Source organism: Equus quagga, chromosome 1 (genome assembly GCF_021613505.1).
Source record: "Equus quagga isolate Etosha38 chromosome 1, UCLA_HA_Equagga_1.0, whole genome shotgun sequence".
Classification (NCBI taxonomy): domain Eukaryota; kingdom Metazoa; phylum Chordata; class Mammalia; order Perissodactyla; family Equidae; genus Equus; species Equus quagga.
In genome coordinates, this window is record NC_060267.1 from 44,973,234 (window position 1) to 44,990,106 (window position 16,873).

Consider the following 16,873-nt stretch of genomic DNA (forward strand, 5'->3'; position numbering starts at 1 on the left):
TCCCTTAGTGTCCCATCTTCCTGTCCTAGCAAAGCACAGTTAAGTATGTACTTTAGAGACAACAGCTAAGCTTGAGAGCAGTAGCTTTGAACCTTTTTGGTCTCCCCAGAAATATGCATATACCTTAAGGGTCCATAGACCCTGGGTTATAGACTCCTGCCTATTTAAAAAGTTCAGACTCTTTCAGGGTAATTCTAACCTCTCCTACCTCCCTACCAACCATACCCCAATTCAATTTCAGCTTCTCAAGTCCTCCAGAGTTGAAACAGCACCCATCCATTTTGCTTTCACCCACTGGCTCAGAGAAAGCGAGTTTAGGATGCTATCATCCTAAGCCACCCTGGTGAGTCCCATGAGGAAAATACAATATTAATGGAGAATTAGCTCCCAGTGGTAGGCACATAACAAGCAGTCACAAGTATGGCTGCACTCAACTATTTGCTTCTCCTTTTCTTCTACCTTTTTTTCTCCTTTCCTTTTTTCTTATTGCTTCCTGACTCCTCTAACTTGGCCTTAACTCAAATGCACCATAATGAGCAGTAATAAAGTTTGGAGCAAACAAAACAGGAAAATAAGGCATGTGTTAGATTTCAATTAATTCTAAATGCCTTATCCCTGACACCCCTCTTAGGATACATGTGTGGCAGAAAGTACCCCACTACCTATATTTACAAAGATCTTGCAATCAACAATCCACACCTGACTACCACAGAGAATTTTCCTGACATCCACTTTTCACTTCTCACCAGACACTTTGACTCTAAGAAACACAATCTTTGAAACACACACTTTCCATTAAGATGCATATGGAAAGTTTCTCTTCTACCAAAACTCATTCTCAACCTTAAACCACTGGAATCTCTTTAGCCTGGTTCTGCCACTCCAGGCACACTCTCTTCTAATAAAATTGTTATATCCAACAAGAATGACTAGGCATCTTCCACGTGTAAAAGCCCTCACAGCCCAAGACTATTCATGAATGCGAAGCTCAAAGCTGTTTCTGATATCCATCCACTCTCCCCTGCCCCACCCAGTCCCCACAGTGCCAATGTCTACTTCCTCCCCAGGGCTGATGACCCAGCTTTACATCTCTGGAATTAAATCACCCAACAGATGAGGACAAAACAAAGTAAATAGTGGGCAATGAGCACCAATGACAAGTGGATGAAATTGGGTCTCTTGGAATTACCCTCTATTTCTGATGCTTCCTGATTTTACTCTGGTCACCTACGGACAAGAATCTGCATAAGAAACCAGTCTTCCTAACCAACTGCTTAATCCAAGCCAGGGAAGTGAACTTATTTCAGAATCTAAGAGACTTTGCAGTCTGACTTATGCACTTTACTCCATCCTCAAGAAAAACAGAACCTCCTTTTAAGCAGATCTCCCTTTCAAAGCCATCTATCATCTTGTTCCTCTGTTGATTTTTTAAAGTCATAAATAATGTTTACCTTAAATTAAGGACAACCAATGAATTTGCCATGTAACTGCCACTGTTAGTTTCTTACCTATTAGCAAGATCTTACTTAAATCTACAAAATCCTTTAAGCTATAAAGGTCATCAAGGAGTTTGAATCTTTTAAAAATAATATTTGAATTTATTATTTCATATTTGGTCTAATGAAGCACAAGTTGAGATTGCTTAAGTGTCACCGTTTTAAAGATGTAGCAGCTTCTTCCCAATTACAGGTCAAGTGCTTCATCAACCTAGTCCTTGACTTGCAGCTGAAAAAAGCAAATGGTCGATGCGAAGTGATGGAAGAGCACATCCCACCCATGTCATGAGCAATAACCAAAGCTGGAGAACAACAACAGTCTTGACATCAGCACTATAACAAATATTCTGCAGTAATGATACTCTACCACATAAAAAAGGGGAATGAGTGCTAAATTAGCTGAGCGGATTCTGATAGATTTCGGTCTGAGGAACTCTGTTGGACGAGGTTTCATTCTCTTCTTCAATCCCCTTTCACAGAACAGAAAGCAGAAATCAAGTCTTTATAAAAGAGATTAACGGCCTTTCCGTTTCTTCATCTTTCCTCCAGCCACCTTGTTCCTGACACCAAGAGCACCCTCTGTGTCATCATTGTCCCCAACATCCTCCCGTGTGCGTTTCTTCTTTTCTCCATGCTCCCTTAGCTCCTGCAAGAAAACAGAAAGTATGAGATTGAAAATGAATTACTGTCACTAAGGGTAACACATCCTGGTCTCCTCCCCTTAAAATCAAACACTAACCCCCTAACACCTCACATTAGCAAAAGAATAAGACCAAAATCCCAATATAAGAAAACGTTAACCTTACTAGTAACCAAAGGCATGAAAATTAAAACAATAAGCTATTATTTTCACATGGCAGACTAGCAAAGATTTAAGAGAATGGTAATATCTAGTATTGGTCAAGGGGTGGAGACATTCACATATTCACATATACTGGCACCGTTAGTATAAACTGATAGAGCTTTTCTACAGGGAAAATTTGGCATTCTTTATGAATTCAGATTTTAACTGTGTATACTCCTCAGCCTAACAATTAATTGTACTTTTAGGAATTTATTCTAAGGAAACAAGACAAGTATGCAAAGCTGTACATACTAGGATGTTCAACACAGTACCAGTTAAAATACAAAAAATAGGTAAAAGCATAAACACATCAGTGTAAACCATATTATATATTCATTACAGAATTCCTTGTAGTCATTAAGAAGTGATCACATGGATCAATATTTGTTGAACTAGAAAAACGTTAATGATATACAATTAGATCAAGTCTAACTATGGCTAAAGAAAGAAAAATAGCAAAATGTTATCAATGGTTCTCTGTCGGGGGTGGCTTCTATGTTTCATTTACTATTTTAACCCTTTCTACATTCCCAGAATTTTTTTCCCCAACACGTTACACTTTTATAAACAAAAATACCAAACAAAGAATTCCATGTGGGCAGAAAAACAAAAACAAGCACACACCTCAGCTACTCAGAAAGTGGCCCGTGGGCAGTTTCTTTGTCCCTCAGACCAGAACTCCAGGGAGCAGACAGCACTTGCAAGGAGTCTCCTTTGGGATCTTTTTATCTCCACTACTAGTGCTACTGCTACTCTTAATAACCATGCAGTTTACATCAGCTTATTTGGTGCTCACAAAACCCTGTAAGATATTCAAGATTAAGCACTATTTCCAATTTACAGGCGAGGAAGTGACTGAGAGGTAGACACACGGTCCAAGCTCACGGTTCACAGCTGGGTCTTCTCATCTCAAGTCCAAAGGCTTTCCTGCCACATGTGAAACATGAACAGTGGCTGAGAATGTGGTCACTGTGGTCAGACTGAGTCCAAACCCTGATTCAACCATTTAGTTGCATGATCTGAAGCAAATTACCCACCATCTCTACGCTTTAGTATGCTCCTCTTAAATCTGGAATAAAATAATTCCCAGTTCCTGCAGTTTATTATGAGGATGAATACAATGAAGTGCCTAGCAAATGTTAACACAGTTAATATCATCTGCATAGCAGCTGGTGAGAAAATAAGTAGCATACCATCCGGGCAAATCTTTGGGCTTCAGTCACACGTTCTGTCAGCATCATAACCTCGTCATCCTGTGTTGGAAAGACAGGCAGTTTCTTCCCAATTAAGTGTTCTATGCGCTGGAAGAGTTCCACATCATATCTGAGGAAGGAAAATTGGCATGGTTTTGGTTGGCTGACAGTGCAAATGTCTGTCCATTGCAAAACCATATATGATATGACAGGACGCAATAGGAGCCACAGTTTTAAACAATATCGAATCTACTATTCCTTTTCACAATACTGATTGAATGCAATTTCTGTGCACAGCCCATTAGATAATCACCCAACATATTCTTTACTCCTAAAAAAGCCTTGGGTATTTGTTCCTTTAAAAACAATACCAGAAACAGTTATTCTAATACTTTGAGTGGAAAGGTCACTGCTCTCTGGCTCTAGCAGCTGAAAGAAATAGCAGGGTTTTTTTGTGTGCTTCTATACGCCAAATACCATACTAGATCTTTTACATACACGTATCTCCAATCTTTATTAAAACCCTGCTAGATGGGCATTATTATTTTCATTTTACAAATGATGAAAATGGGATGAGGGAGGTTAAGTGACTATTACAGTGGATGGTAAAGTCAGATTCCAAGTCAGTCTGCTCCCGAGTTCTGCTCTTTTCTCTACATTGCTCTGCCCCTGAAGTCGATTTACTTACTGTGTGACAAAAGTAATAGCCTTTCCAGAGCGTCCAGCTCGAGCTGTTCGACCTACTCGATGGATGTAATCCTGAAAAAAAGAGTAAATAAATTTGAGTTATATGGCATAAATAAAAAACTACGTACGTGAAGGCGTACTGCAGTGAAAGAAAACAGATTCACGCTGGAACAGCGAAAATAGACTAGGCAATTTATTGAGATAAAGCTACAGCTTTTTTATCCCTCTGTTAGCACACAATTTACCCAATGTTTTTGTTCGTTTCTTTTAATAACAAAACAAATCTAAAAGCATATCTACATGTTTAGAGACAACATAGTGTAAAAAAACAGCACTGGATCTAGAGGCAGACGTGGGTCACAGCTCTGATTTTACCACCTACCAGCTACACAACTGTCCGCAAGTCACACAACCTCTCTGAACCTTGGTTTCTAGCTATAAAACAGGGATAGAAATGCATGCCCAAACTCACAGGGTTATGGTGAAAATCAAATGAGACAGCACCTTTTCTACAGAAGTTAAATACAAAGCCAAGAGATACCAGTCGTTCTCAACCAGGGGCAATTTTGTCCGCCCCAGGGAGACATTTGGAAATGTCTGGAAACATATCTGGTTGTCACAAGGTCACCTGTGGGTAGAGGCCGGAAATGCTGCTAAGCATCCTACAATGCAAAGGACAACCCCCACAACAAAGAATTTGCTGGCCCAAAATGTTAATAGTGCCAAGGCTGAGAAACCCTGAGATATACTAAGAACCAAAAGCTGTTACTTCTAAAGAACTGAGACTGACAAAGATCAGCATATGTATACCTGTCCTTGGCTACCTTCATTTACATTTATTAATTCATATCCACAGGCATGTGCAAGATAATGAGGATGAAGAAATCAAGAGCTTTCCCAGTTTTTGATACTGAAGTAATCAAAGAATAAAAAAATGATGTTAAAAGGAAAAACTTCCACTAAAATCAAAATGGAGGAAGATTGGGACAGATGTTAGCTCAGGGACAATCTTCCTCAAGCAAAAAGAGGAAGATTGGCACAAATGTTAGCTCAGGGCCAATCTTTCTTACCAAAAAAAAGAAAGAAAGAAAGAAACTTTGGACACAGAGGAATATTATTTAGCCATAAAGCCAAAAGAACTAAATCTTGCCATTTATGACAACATGGATGGACCTTGAGGGCATTATGTTAAGTGAAATAAGTTAAACAGAGAAAGACAAATACCATATGATCCTACTTATATGTGGAACCAAAAAAACACTCAGCTCATAGATACAGAGAACAGACAGGGATGGGGCGGGGTGGGGTAAAACAGGTGAAGGGGAGCAAAAGGTACAAATTTCCAGTAATAAAATACATGGAGATGTAATGCATAGCATGGTGACTATAGTTAATACTGTATTGCATATTTGAGAGTTGCTAATAGAACAGATCTTAAAAGTTCTCATCACAAGAAAAAAAAATTTCTAACTATGTATGGTGACAGGCGTTAACTTGACTTGTGGTAATCATTTCACAAGTATATACAAATACCAAATCATTACACTGTACACCTGAAACTAATATAATGTTATATGTCAACTATATATCTCAATAAAAGAAGAAAAAAAAATATTCTTTGGGACTAGAAAGTCAGGTCAGCAGTAGGACTCACCTTGGAATGAGTAGGAATGTCAAAGTTAACAACTACATCCACGTGAGGTATGTCCAAACCTCGGCTTGCAACATCAGTTGCCAGAAGAATGGAACGAGCCTTTGCCTTAAACTTATTGAGGGATCCTAGGCGCTTGCTCTATGATGAGGAAAAAAAGAGATGAAAATAATTTTAATCATGGAAAACTAATGAATCACAGAATCCAAGACACACAAACTAGACAAACTAAATATAAGAACCAAGAGAGAGAAATTTTTAAAAGGACGGTTTCCCCTAAGTTCAGACTGGGCTCTACAGGTCAAAAGGAAACAGGGAAGCAACAAGAAAATATTTAAAACTAAGGCTAGAAAATACTAAGATGAAATGAGCATTGTTTAATATGATAAAAAGATAATTGAGAAATAATTTATTAAAAGTCCTTAGAGACCAGAGACCCACTATTACCCTAGGGCTGAACAAATCAACTCGACAGCTTCCACACCAGACAACTACCTAGGGAATATTCTAACTTGAGCCTCTTGCCACCCCGAAAGGAGGAAATAAGGATCCAGAGCAACACTGTCAAGCCCATAACACTGGAACAATTATGAGAAAATGCATTAATGTCATGTTGTTAATTGCACACATCTACTACTATAAGGTTTCTCTTTCTCATGCCACCAGTTCACCACTAATGATACTGAAAAATCCTTACCTGACTCATCTGTCCATGGAGGGGGATGGCAGTGAATCCAAGATTTCGGAGTAGCAAAGCGGTTCTCTGGGTATTGTTACAGGTGCTGCAGAATATCATAAAGGAGTTTCCAGCCAATTCATTTAGAATATAAACCAGGTAGGTATCCTAAGTCAGAAACCCAAAACAACATATGTAACTGAACCAGGAAGGAAAGGTTGGAGTCCTGGACGTGTAAATTAGGTAAAAGACTAAGCCTATGGCTGCTTCTCACTCACTCAGGCCCGCAGCTGCCAGCTTTGCACTCCTTAATCAGTACTGTCATCTCTGTGAACCAAGAATTTCACACACAGCCTGAAGCCAAGCACAGGGAGATCTGTACTCAGCAACAAGGAAAAGTCCTTACATTAAAGCGCAAACCTAGGATCCCTGCCTACAAAAAAGCCACATAATAAGCAGACAAAGGAAAAACTACCTCAAGGATGGGGTTGGGAAGGAATGACATCATGACTTCATGATTGTGGTTTAGTGTACTGTGAATTCCCAGAATGTTTGACTTTATCAGTGATAAATATAAGCACAGCGTGCACTCTAAAACAAACAGGACTCCAACCTGTAGCACAGCTCTTAGCTAATCAAAAGTTGACACATTTTCAGATGTTTTGGTGAGAAAGGAGAGGGAGAGGCAGGAATGATCAAAGTAAACACTTTACCTTGAACTTAGAGGGAATAAAAAGATAATATTGCTGTAATTTCTCAACCGTCTGGTATTTAGAGGAAACGGCACATTTCACAGGATTCTTTAGTGCTGCTCGCTGAAGTTTTTGCACCTGAAGAAAGAAAACCTGGAATAGTACACTGATTCTTAAAGGCTCTATTTTTATTATTGCTATTGTTATTACTGACTTTATATATCAATTCTTATAAAGAAGAAAACAGAAGTCCTAGAAAATTTCACCTTCTTGGTCATGGTAGCAGAGAAGAGAAATGTTTTCCGATCTCGGGGAATCACTTTGAGGATCTTGTCAACCTAAGGCACAAAGAGGAAAGGGTACCATATAACATTTAGCCTGGACACCTGCAAATGCTCCTTGTGAAGGAGACAGAAAATAACAAACCAAATGCACTGATGTGGATCAGGGCTGCCCCAGGGAGAGAAGCCCAAGGCGTCCTGGCCTACACGCCAATGTCTATGACCCGATTCATACCTAAAGTTATACAACCAGACAATAACTAGACCCCACCTGCACTGATACCATTTTAATGACTTTTTACACCATCTTCCCTTTGTCTAGTAAAAATGAGTCACGTACCCATGGCTTATAAGTTTAGCCCTAACCCTCAACACACTGCAGCCCTTCACCACCCATGGGTCCTGTCCCCACGCCTGCAGCCCTTCACTGCCTATGGGTCGTGTCCCCATGCCTGCAGCCCTTCACTGCCCATGGGTCCTGTCTCCACGCCTGCAGCTCCTCAGTGCCCATGGGTCCTGTCTCCATGCTATTCTCTGAATAAAGGAGCACTACTACCAGACCTTGACAGTCCAAGAAATCTTTCCTCTGACTCCTCGGCTCACCGAGCCCACATCATGCATCGCTGTGGGGCTTTGGGGACTCAAAAATTCAATTCGATTTAGCTAAAATTTATTGAATATTTATTATTTGATACCATACCAGATGCTATCAAAAAAATGATGCTACTCAGAGAAAAAAACAGTTTAAATTAGTAGAGCACAGTTAATCTAAGAAAAAGTCAAGAATAAGTATTAATCAACTAAATAAGCTATGACGAATGGGTCATCAATGAAAATACAGATATTTCAAGGTGTATGGAAGAGGTCTAAATCAAAGGGAACAGAAAAGAAAATCTGGTTTTGATATTTGTCATCTCTGAAATCAGAGTCAGACTATATTTTACAGAGGATGCTGAGGCACTGACAACGTGAAGAGCACCAAAAAGGCAGCAGAGATGCTTAAATTAACTGATAATGATACAGTGCTCCATATAAAGCAGCTGTGCAATGAACCAAATTTTGAAACAGGACACTTGATATGCTCTAAGAGGAGGAAAGAAATCGAGAGCTCACCTCTGTCTCAAAATCCATATTCAATATTCGGTCTGCTTCATCCATGACCAAGTATTTGAGAGCTCTTAAGTTGAAACCTTTTGTATTTTCCAAGTGGTCAATCAGTCGACCAGGAGTCGCTACCAAGAAAGGTTGAGGAGAAGGCAATGTTCAACACCAGGGACAGCAAGAAGGAAAGTCACCAACTCTCCGCCCCTCAAGCCAGAATTTCAGAAATTAAAAAATTAACAGGGTTACAAAAATCCGTTCTTCCAAGTCTTTCCACACAAATAAGTTACACCCAACATCAGTAGACATTCTCCAATTCATCATCGTCAGTGTCTTCTAGCTTTGTCAGTTACTCACCTATTACTATATGTGGTTTCTTTGCCAGGGCCAGAGATTGGGACATTGAATCAATTCCACCTACAATCACGGCTACAGACATAAAAAGAATATAGAAAGGAGATCCTTAATTTTTTCCATAGTTCACTGAACATCTTTTAAAGCCAATGCTAGATTTCTACTTAAATTTTTCTTCCCTTACAATTACAATTTCCTCAAAGCTAAAATACCAAATCAGCTCTTTAGGTCAGTGAACTTACTCACTATTTCCTTCCATTCTCCTTTCACAGGCATTCTCAACCTGTGAAGAAACTCTAAGATTCCTCTCCTCTCAGACACTTACCACTCTGCACTCCAATAGAAGACCCCAGGGCTTCAAATTGCTCCGAGATCTGAAAGGCCAACTCCCGAGTCGGGGTGAGAACTAAGGCGAACAATCGCTGGGGCGTCTCCAGCAGTGCATTCAGAATGGGCAAAGCGAAGGCCCCTGTTTTTCCAGAGCCAGTTTCTGCCAGCCCGATGATATCACGACCTAGAAGAGAAAGAAAACATCTCACAGCACAGAAATGCTCTCTGATTATTTCCACATTTTCTGCAATGACACAATGTTGGGCACAAAGTAGATAATGAATAAATCTTTGAAGAACTGGGGGGAGAGGAAGGTTGAGAAGACAGAAGACAAGGTCTCTGTCCTAGACAAGCTCAAAATCCAGGGGTGAGATACACAAATACATTATAATGTGAGAAGGGCTTTAACACAGGCCCCTACAAAATACAGTGAGAACACAAAGGAAGGAGGAACTCACTGCCCAGAGGAGTCAGGAAGGGTTAACAGGTGAGGGGTAAATTCAATCTGGAAGTAAGAAAGAAAGAAAGGAAGGATATTCCTGTATGAAGAAAGAGGATGAGGCGGGAAAAAACACAGTATAAGCAGGGAGAGTGAGAAGTACAGTGTGGCAGGAACGGACGCCTTAAGGAGCAAAGGGAGAAGGAGGAGACTAGAAAGGAGACTCGTAAGCCGTGCTAAGGATTTTGATGTCTTCCTATAAGAGACAGGAACTGAAGGATTTTAAGAAGGGAAGATCATGACCAATGTCACTCTTTAGGAAGATAAACGCTGGGCCTGATGGCACAAAGAAGAGCCGAAGAGCTTAGCAGTACTGCCCTTTACACTGCTCCTCCTGAGGGGAGAACGCCCTAAGTAATTCCTTAACAATAGGCCCCACGGTTTGCTATTACCAACCAAGCCATAACTAACAAGATGTGGAAATTAACGCCCAAGCCAAGACCACCGTCTCCAGGCTGGCTGCAGCCCACAAGGCAGCTGTGCACCAGAACAGCAGCCAGTGGGAATGCTTCCTGTTGAGGAAGGATCCCACAGTTGATGCTTACATTGTTCCTTGATTGTATAACCGCTGAGGTTTCCTCACCTAGAGACTAAGCCTACAACAAACCCCTTTTCCCGCAGGTAACCTGAACATGACTCTCTTCCTCACGATCTAAAATGACCTAAACGACCAGAAGAAGGAACATGTAAGAAAATGAGAGCTCAATCAGGATACCAGAGGAGTTATGATGGTGGCCCGAACTAAGGCAAGGCAGTGAGGATAGGAACGAGGGAGGTTTAGAAAGTAAAGAAAGAAAATGTGGTTGACACACAGGTTTCCACCCTGGGAAACTCAAAGGCCATAAATTGAGATAGGGGCTACAGAAAAATTAGTTCTGGTCAGGAAAATAATGACTCTGGTTTGGACACGGGGAACCTCAAGGTCCCACAGTAAGCTCAGAGAAATATCTAAATTCCAGTTGGACACACTTGTTTGGAGTATAGCAGAAAAGTGTGGGCTACAAATACAGACAGGAGAGGCATGAGCATCCCACTAGTGGTGCTGCCCAGGGGCAGACACGCAGAGTAATCTAGTAAGGTTTTCCATCTACATGCCTAGGGCCCACACCTAGAACTTCTGCTTCAGCCGGTCTAGGCTGGAGCCCAGAAATCTCCATTGTTTCAAAAGTTCCACAGGTGAATCAGATGAGCACTGGCTGAGACTCATTCATGCAGATAGTGTTAAAACTTCAGGATTGGATGAGAAATCTTAGTAGTGTTTCAGAGTGAGAAAAAACAGGATGAAGATAGAATTAACACTGCAAGGGAAAGGGAAAGGAGCCAGAAGAAACTGAGAAAGGACAGCTGGAAAATCAGGAGAAGACAATACTGACTTGAAATTAAGAAGGAAGAGAGCTTCAAGAAAGCAGAACAGTCGATATCAAGTAGAATAGACTTTTCTTTCTCTCTCTCTCTCTCTGTTTTTTTTTTTTTTTTGGTGAGGAAGATTGGCCCTGAGCGTTCTAACATTTGTTGCGAATCTTCCTCTTTTTGCTTGAGGAAGATTGTCACTGAGTTAACATCTATGCCAAACTTCCTCTATTTTGTATGTGGGACACCACCACAGCATGGTTGATGAGTGGTGCATAGGTCCACGCCCAGGATCCGAACCCGTGAACCCTGGGCCACCAAAGTAGAGCACGCAAACTTAACCACTACGCCACCAGGCTGGCCCTAGAATGAGCTTTTCAATATCAATCACTTAGATGTTAATCACTCAAACTAGGATCTGCCATGCCAGATCAAACAACATTATATTCTACTGAATTTTACCCTTTAACCTTCTACCTACTAATTTCAGTGTCTTCCATACAAAAGTATATACATAGACGTGAATTATAAGTCAGACCACACAATGGACTAATTTTGTAAAACATTACAGAAACAAATGACAATCTGGAGATAAAATTTCTCAGTGATCTACTAACTTTAATGTCCCCCTTGTTGGGTTATAGGGTAGATGACAAGGAATTCCAACAGCATCCACCTGCTTCTGGGCCAAGGACTTCCAAAGCTTTATTCCTCAACTCTCTGGGGATTCTGCCCTCCCTGCCTGTGTACCACGACATGGCTTCAAGAACAGAAAAAAACCACTGGGACCTGTCCTCTTTTTTTGTCATAGGAAATCTTAAAGTTTTGGAAGAAAGGAGTATATAGGAAAGATTTAGGGACGTAAAGGAGCTTAAGTCACTCAATCCAGGTGGCTGTGACCAACACCCAGTGCCAGCAACGGAGGGTTGCATTGCTTTCAGTTTTTTTATGATCCCCTCAGAGCAAAACTCAGTTTGTGAAACTGATGGATTTTTCTCTATCATCTCCTTTCTTCCTCTCACAACCCCTGAGCCTTTTCAGTGGTAGTAACTGTGTAGAATACACTAGAACACATAAAACTCCACGAGAGCAGAATAAATTCACATTCACCTGCCACACTGCCAGCACCTAACATAAGTGCTTTGTTATATGGCAGCCATTCAAAAAACTGTGAAATTCCTAGAGGATTCTGAGTGATCTCTGAAACAGAAATAAACTCAATACATGAAACAGAGAAGGAAAGCATCCTTAAAAACCATCAAAAGATTCTGATCTCTCCACAGTAACACTCTGTGATATAGGGCCGAGAAAACAGGCTTTTCAGCTGGAAGATTTTATACTCAAATACTAGCTCCAGAAATAATTAGTTATGTGACTCTAGCCATGGTACTTAACTCTCTGAGCCTCAATCTCACCAAGAAAATCATCATTCCTACCTTTCAGGATGGTTATAAGGTTTAAGAATAATGGATGTACCCAGGGCTCAGGAATTTTTTACAAACTGACACCATCATTAGTACTCGAACTAAAATCTAAGTTAATTTAATAGAAGGGGAAAGAAAAATTTTGTTAGAATATTTAAATCATTTGCTTAGGACCAGAAGCTTTAGATCCAATGAAGCCTTTGTCAATTGCTCATTAGAGTGAGACAAGCTCAAGAAGAAGAACAGAGACATTTCCCATGGTGATTAAGTCAATCACGTCACTCAGTGGCTTTGTTCATCGACTGCTCTTTCCTCTGCATTAAATGCAAACCTTTGACCGAAAACATTATGAATAGTTTTAGAATTATGACTGCCACCTCATTTTGATTCCTTCTTGCCACCTGTGCGGAAGGTAAGCAAGAAAAAGCCAGAAGGCACCCACCCTTCTTTGCACTCTTTGGAAGCACCTCTGGTACTGCGGACTGCTGAGACTTCCTCCGCACTAAGAGCCTTAGACGGTCCTCATCCCGGGAGCTTCTCTAAACAAGCTGATAGCGTTTACCATCCCCTCCTTCAAACACTCTCCCCTACCTCACTTGTGTGAAACTGTATCTCACGATTTTCAATCCCCTCCTGAGCCTCCATTTCTCCTCTCTCATTCCTGACCTCATCTGGCAACCTCGCCCCATTTCACAGTTTCAGCTAAACTCCTTTGGATTTCAAGTCTCTATCCGGTTCTGGCCTCTGAATCCAGCTCTAACCCCTATATTCCAACTGAACAGTAGTCAACTCTCTCTCTTTGATACCGGAAATCAATTACTTCCAACTGAACTCATCTTTCCTGAAATTATTTTTCCTCCTGTGTTCCCTTCTTACATCAGTGGTACACGAATAATATGTCCTAAACACATAGACTAGAAACTGCAATAATCTTAGCTCTCCCCACCCCTTGCCTTCCACTGAACAAACTGGTTGTAAAGTTACGATTCTTTTTCTATCATTCTCTCTTTTTCATTCTCACTACCGCTACCCTACCCATTACTTATTGCCAAAATTATTGCAATGACCTCCTAATTGGTCTCCAGCCTCCAGTCTCTTGTCTCTAAACTATCTTACACAGCTATGAGATTAATCTTCCAAGGAGACAACCCTCAGGATTTCATTCTCCTGCTAAAAAATAATCCCCAAAGGCACGCCACTGCCTGTGGAAAAAGACCAAATTCCTTTGCCTGGCATTCAAGTCCTGCATAATCTGGCCCCAATAACCTTACTAATCTTTTGTACCACTCTCTGTTGAGTACTTCCAGGTCTCCACACATGCCCACTTTTCCCAGCCTCCTTGGCTTTTTTCATGCTGTTCCTCATGCCCAGAAAGTCCTTGCCTCCTGTCAGATCTGAACGTTGAAATCCTATTCAGCCTTAAAGGTTCAGCTCAAATGTATTTCCAATCTCCCCAGCCAAGAAATAAAATTAAGCAATCTGTTCTGCTCCCTCAGAGCACTCTGTAATTTTCTTACGTCCCTGTTCGCCTTGTAATAAATTTATAATTATCTCCTTACTAGACTCTAAACTTTGGGCAAGGGCAGAATCTTAACTCCCAGTGCTTTACACCCATATCAAATACTCAGGAACTATTTATTGAAGGAGCAAATGGCATTTCACAGAATAAGTCCAATTCCTTTTCCACGTGACAGCTCTTCATTCGTTAAAGCCAATTATTACATCCTACCCCCTAACTCTATCCTTCTCCAGAACAACTGCACTCAGTTCCTTTCAATATTTGTGACTACTCTTGACACTATAGCACACTCACTGCCTCTCAGTTGGTCCCTGAAAACTGTGGCCCCTAGACCTAAGCACAGTATTCTAGGAATGTTCTAACCAGTACAAAGCACTACTCTCTCTCTAGAGCTAGTTCAGGAGTTCCTAACCTGGGACTTGTGGGAGAGGACTTCATGGCACAGGATAAATTTTATGTATAGATATGTTTACACATTTTTTTCTAGGGAGAAAATCTTGGGATTCTCTCTCTCTTTTTTTGGGGGGGGGGAGGTGAGGAAGATTGGCCCTGAGCTAACATCTGTTGCCCGTCTTCCTCTTTTTGCTTGAGGAAAATTGTCACTGAGCTAACATTTGTGCCAATCTTCCTCTACTTTGTATGTGGGACACTGCCTCAGCATGGTTTGATGAGTGGTATGTAGGTCTATGCCGAGATCCGAACCTGCAAACCCCAGGCCGCTGAAGCAGAGCACGCGAACTTAACCACTACACCACCAGCCAGCCGTGGGGAGAAAATCTTTCTATTTTTACTTGATTCTCAAAGGGCACTCTCCTCTTAGAGTAATGTAGCTAAGATTACATCCACTTTCTCTGAGGATCTTAACGAATTTCAATTAACTAACACTTCTGGGTCTCTTTTACCACCCACCCTAATCCGGTAAAGTTGGGCTTTGGGACTCTAAGAGCAGGACTTTACCTCTGCTCCTATTAAAGTTCATCCTGCTGGTTTCAGACCCATTAGTCATCAGCCAACACTATACCCACTCTTCTGCACATCTGATGAACACGTCTCACAGTGAGAGGTCTCAACTCCTCTGGGCACTGACACACGTTCCAGGCACTCTTCCATAAATCTGCACTTACTGATTCATAATTTCTAACAAGTTTCTTGTTAGCACACTTTAATCAAGCGCTTCCTTAAAGTCAGCATCTGCTGCAGACAACGAATCCCCTTAGAGAGAAAGGAAGCTCAGTAAAAGCGGAGAAATACTTTTTCAAAAGCCAAAAAGCCACAAACTTTGTTTCCTTAGTGATCATATTTTTATTTCACTTGAAAGATGCAAGCAACAGCTCTCAAAAGTGGGAAGTATTTAAGTGAATGTAACTTCATAGTCAATCTGTAGCAGGTCACGTACTGAATTTCAACCTACCTTGTAAGGCCAAAGGAATAGCTTCGATCTGGATCTTGGTGGGCTTTGTCCATCCCAACTGGTCACAAGCTTCACACAACACATCTGTCACACCCTTAGAATTCAGAGAAACACCCTTTAGCAAACAACCACAGACACTCGCCTCCCTCCTAATTAAGTGACTGTCAGAGCCACCTGGCTGGCGACACGTGCATCCCTTACATTTTGATTCAGTCTATCCTGTCTACTCTTTACCCACGAGGACCATGAGGCTCGAGACCTAAGGAACACTTTACTCACCAGGGACAAAGCCAAGTTCTTTACACGTATTTCATTTAATCCTCACAATTCTCTGAGGCACTTATTATTGTCCCAATTTACAGATGTGGAAAGTGAGGCACAGAGAGAGAACGTGCCTCGAGGGAGCGCCTGGGTCAGAACCCAGACCTGGTTCATTGGAAGACAACGCCCAAGATATTGAAAAAAGCCGATTCGCCACATGCCCAACCTCCCAGACAGATACAAACGTTGCCACACCACGCTGGAGAAAAGGGCAAATGGGGCTCTCAGGGACCAGCGCCCCTCGACGACCCAAACTCAGAGGCCGAGGGAGCGCGTCTGGACCGAGCTTCAGAAATGCCGGGGAAGTCGAAGCCAGGCCCCGCTGCTCTGCACACCACCGGCCGGGATCTAAGGTCACCAGACGCTGCCTGCGCCTGGCGCTGGGAGTACAACTACAAGCCAGCGTCATCACTCTCACCAAGTCTTTAAATGTTTTAGTTTCCTCCTCCTCCACCGCCGGCTGAGGCACTTCAGTCGGGGAATCGTGTTCCTCGGACGCCGCCATGTCGCCAGCGGGCTCCGGAAGTGGGTCGGCGGCGCGCGGGATGCTGGGAAATGTAGTTTTAGTTCTCCCTGGCAGCGTGTTCTGGCGCCCCACTGCGGGCTTGCCGGGGTTTGCACCAGCCGGCCAGGCAGGTGGGGCTTCATGGAAGCCAGAGAGGAAAATTAGGGATGGATGTTAAACGTACGGACTTGTGGAATTGAGCTGAGTGCGGAAGAAACTGAGATGCAGGACCTCCCATCTCCCCTTAGGTCCCTTTTAAAAAGCTTCCCCCACTTCTCACATGTGTTATGTTCCTTGCTCTTCTGACCATAGAGATTTGAACATGGTGATATCACAGTACTATTTATTTATTATAATTATTATTTCATTCATTTATTCAATAATATTTGTTGAGAGCCTACCATATGCTAGAGCTATGCTGGATGCCTAGTGAAGAGGACAGCGTCCCCTGCCCCCGTGGAGAAGATAGAAGATAATAAACAAGTGATCACAGATAATTGCAAATTGTGAAAAGTGCTATGATGTCATGAATGGAAATA

The 16,873-nt window shown here is 41.8% G+C and overlaps 1 protein-coding gene across 1 annotated transcript; it reads right to left on the minus strand.

The window, feature by feature from the left end:
* Positions 1–1,575: 1,575 nt before the first annotated feature.
* On the minus strand, positions 1,576–16,593 carry DDX47 (DEAD-box helicase 47). The gene is made up of 12 exons (XM_046662421.1): positions 16,248–16,593; positions 15,509–15,602; positions 9,301–9,489; positions 8,979–9,050; positions 8,634–8,752; positions 7,506–7,577; positions 7,261–7,377; positions 6,569–6,715; positions 5,875–6,012; positions 4,222–4,292; positions 3,534–3,663; positions 1,576–2,142 (listed from the first exon to the last, which is right to left on the minus strand). Exons 1-12 carry the CDS (start codon positions 16,332–16,334, stop codon positions 2,011–2,013), a joined length of 1,368 nt encoding a protein of 455 aa, XP_046518377.1. The 5' UTR covers positions 16,335–16,593; the 3' UTR covers positions 1,576–2,010.
* Positions 16,594–16,873: the final 280 nt, after the last annotated feature.

Bases quoted from the DNA above. Each gene is read 5' to 3' on its own strand.
- DDX47 (XM_046662421.1), bottom strand. From the start codon at position 16,334: ATGGCGGCGTCCGAGGAACACGATTCCCCGACTGAAGTGCCTCAGCCG. The intron at 3,664-4,221 runs GTAAGTAAATCG...TTCCTTCCTCAG, and splicing joins GCTATTACTTTTGTCACACA to ATATGATGTGGAACTCTTCC. The intron at 2,143-3,533 runs GTATGCTACTTA...GTTTTCTTGCAG, and splicing joins CCCAAAGATTTGCCCGGATG to GAGCTAAGGGAGCATGGAGA.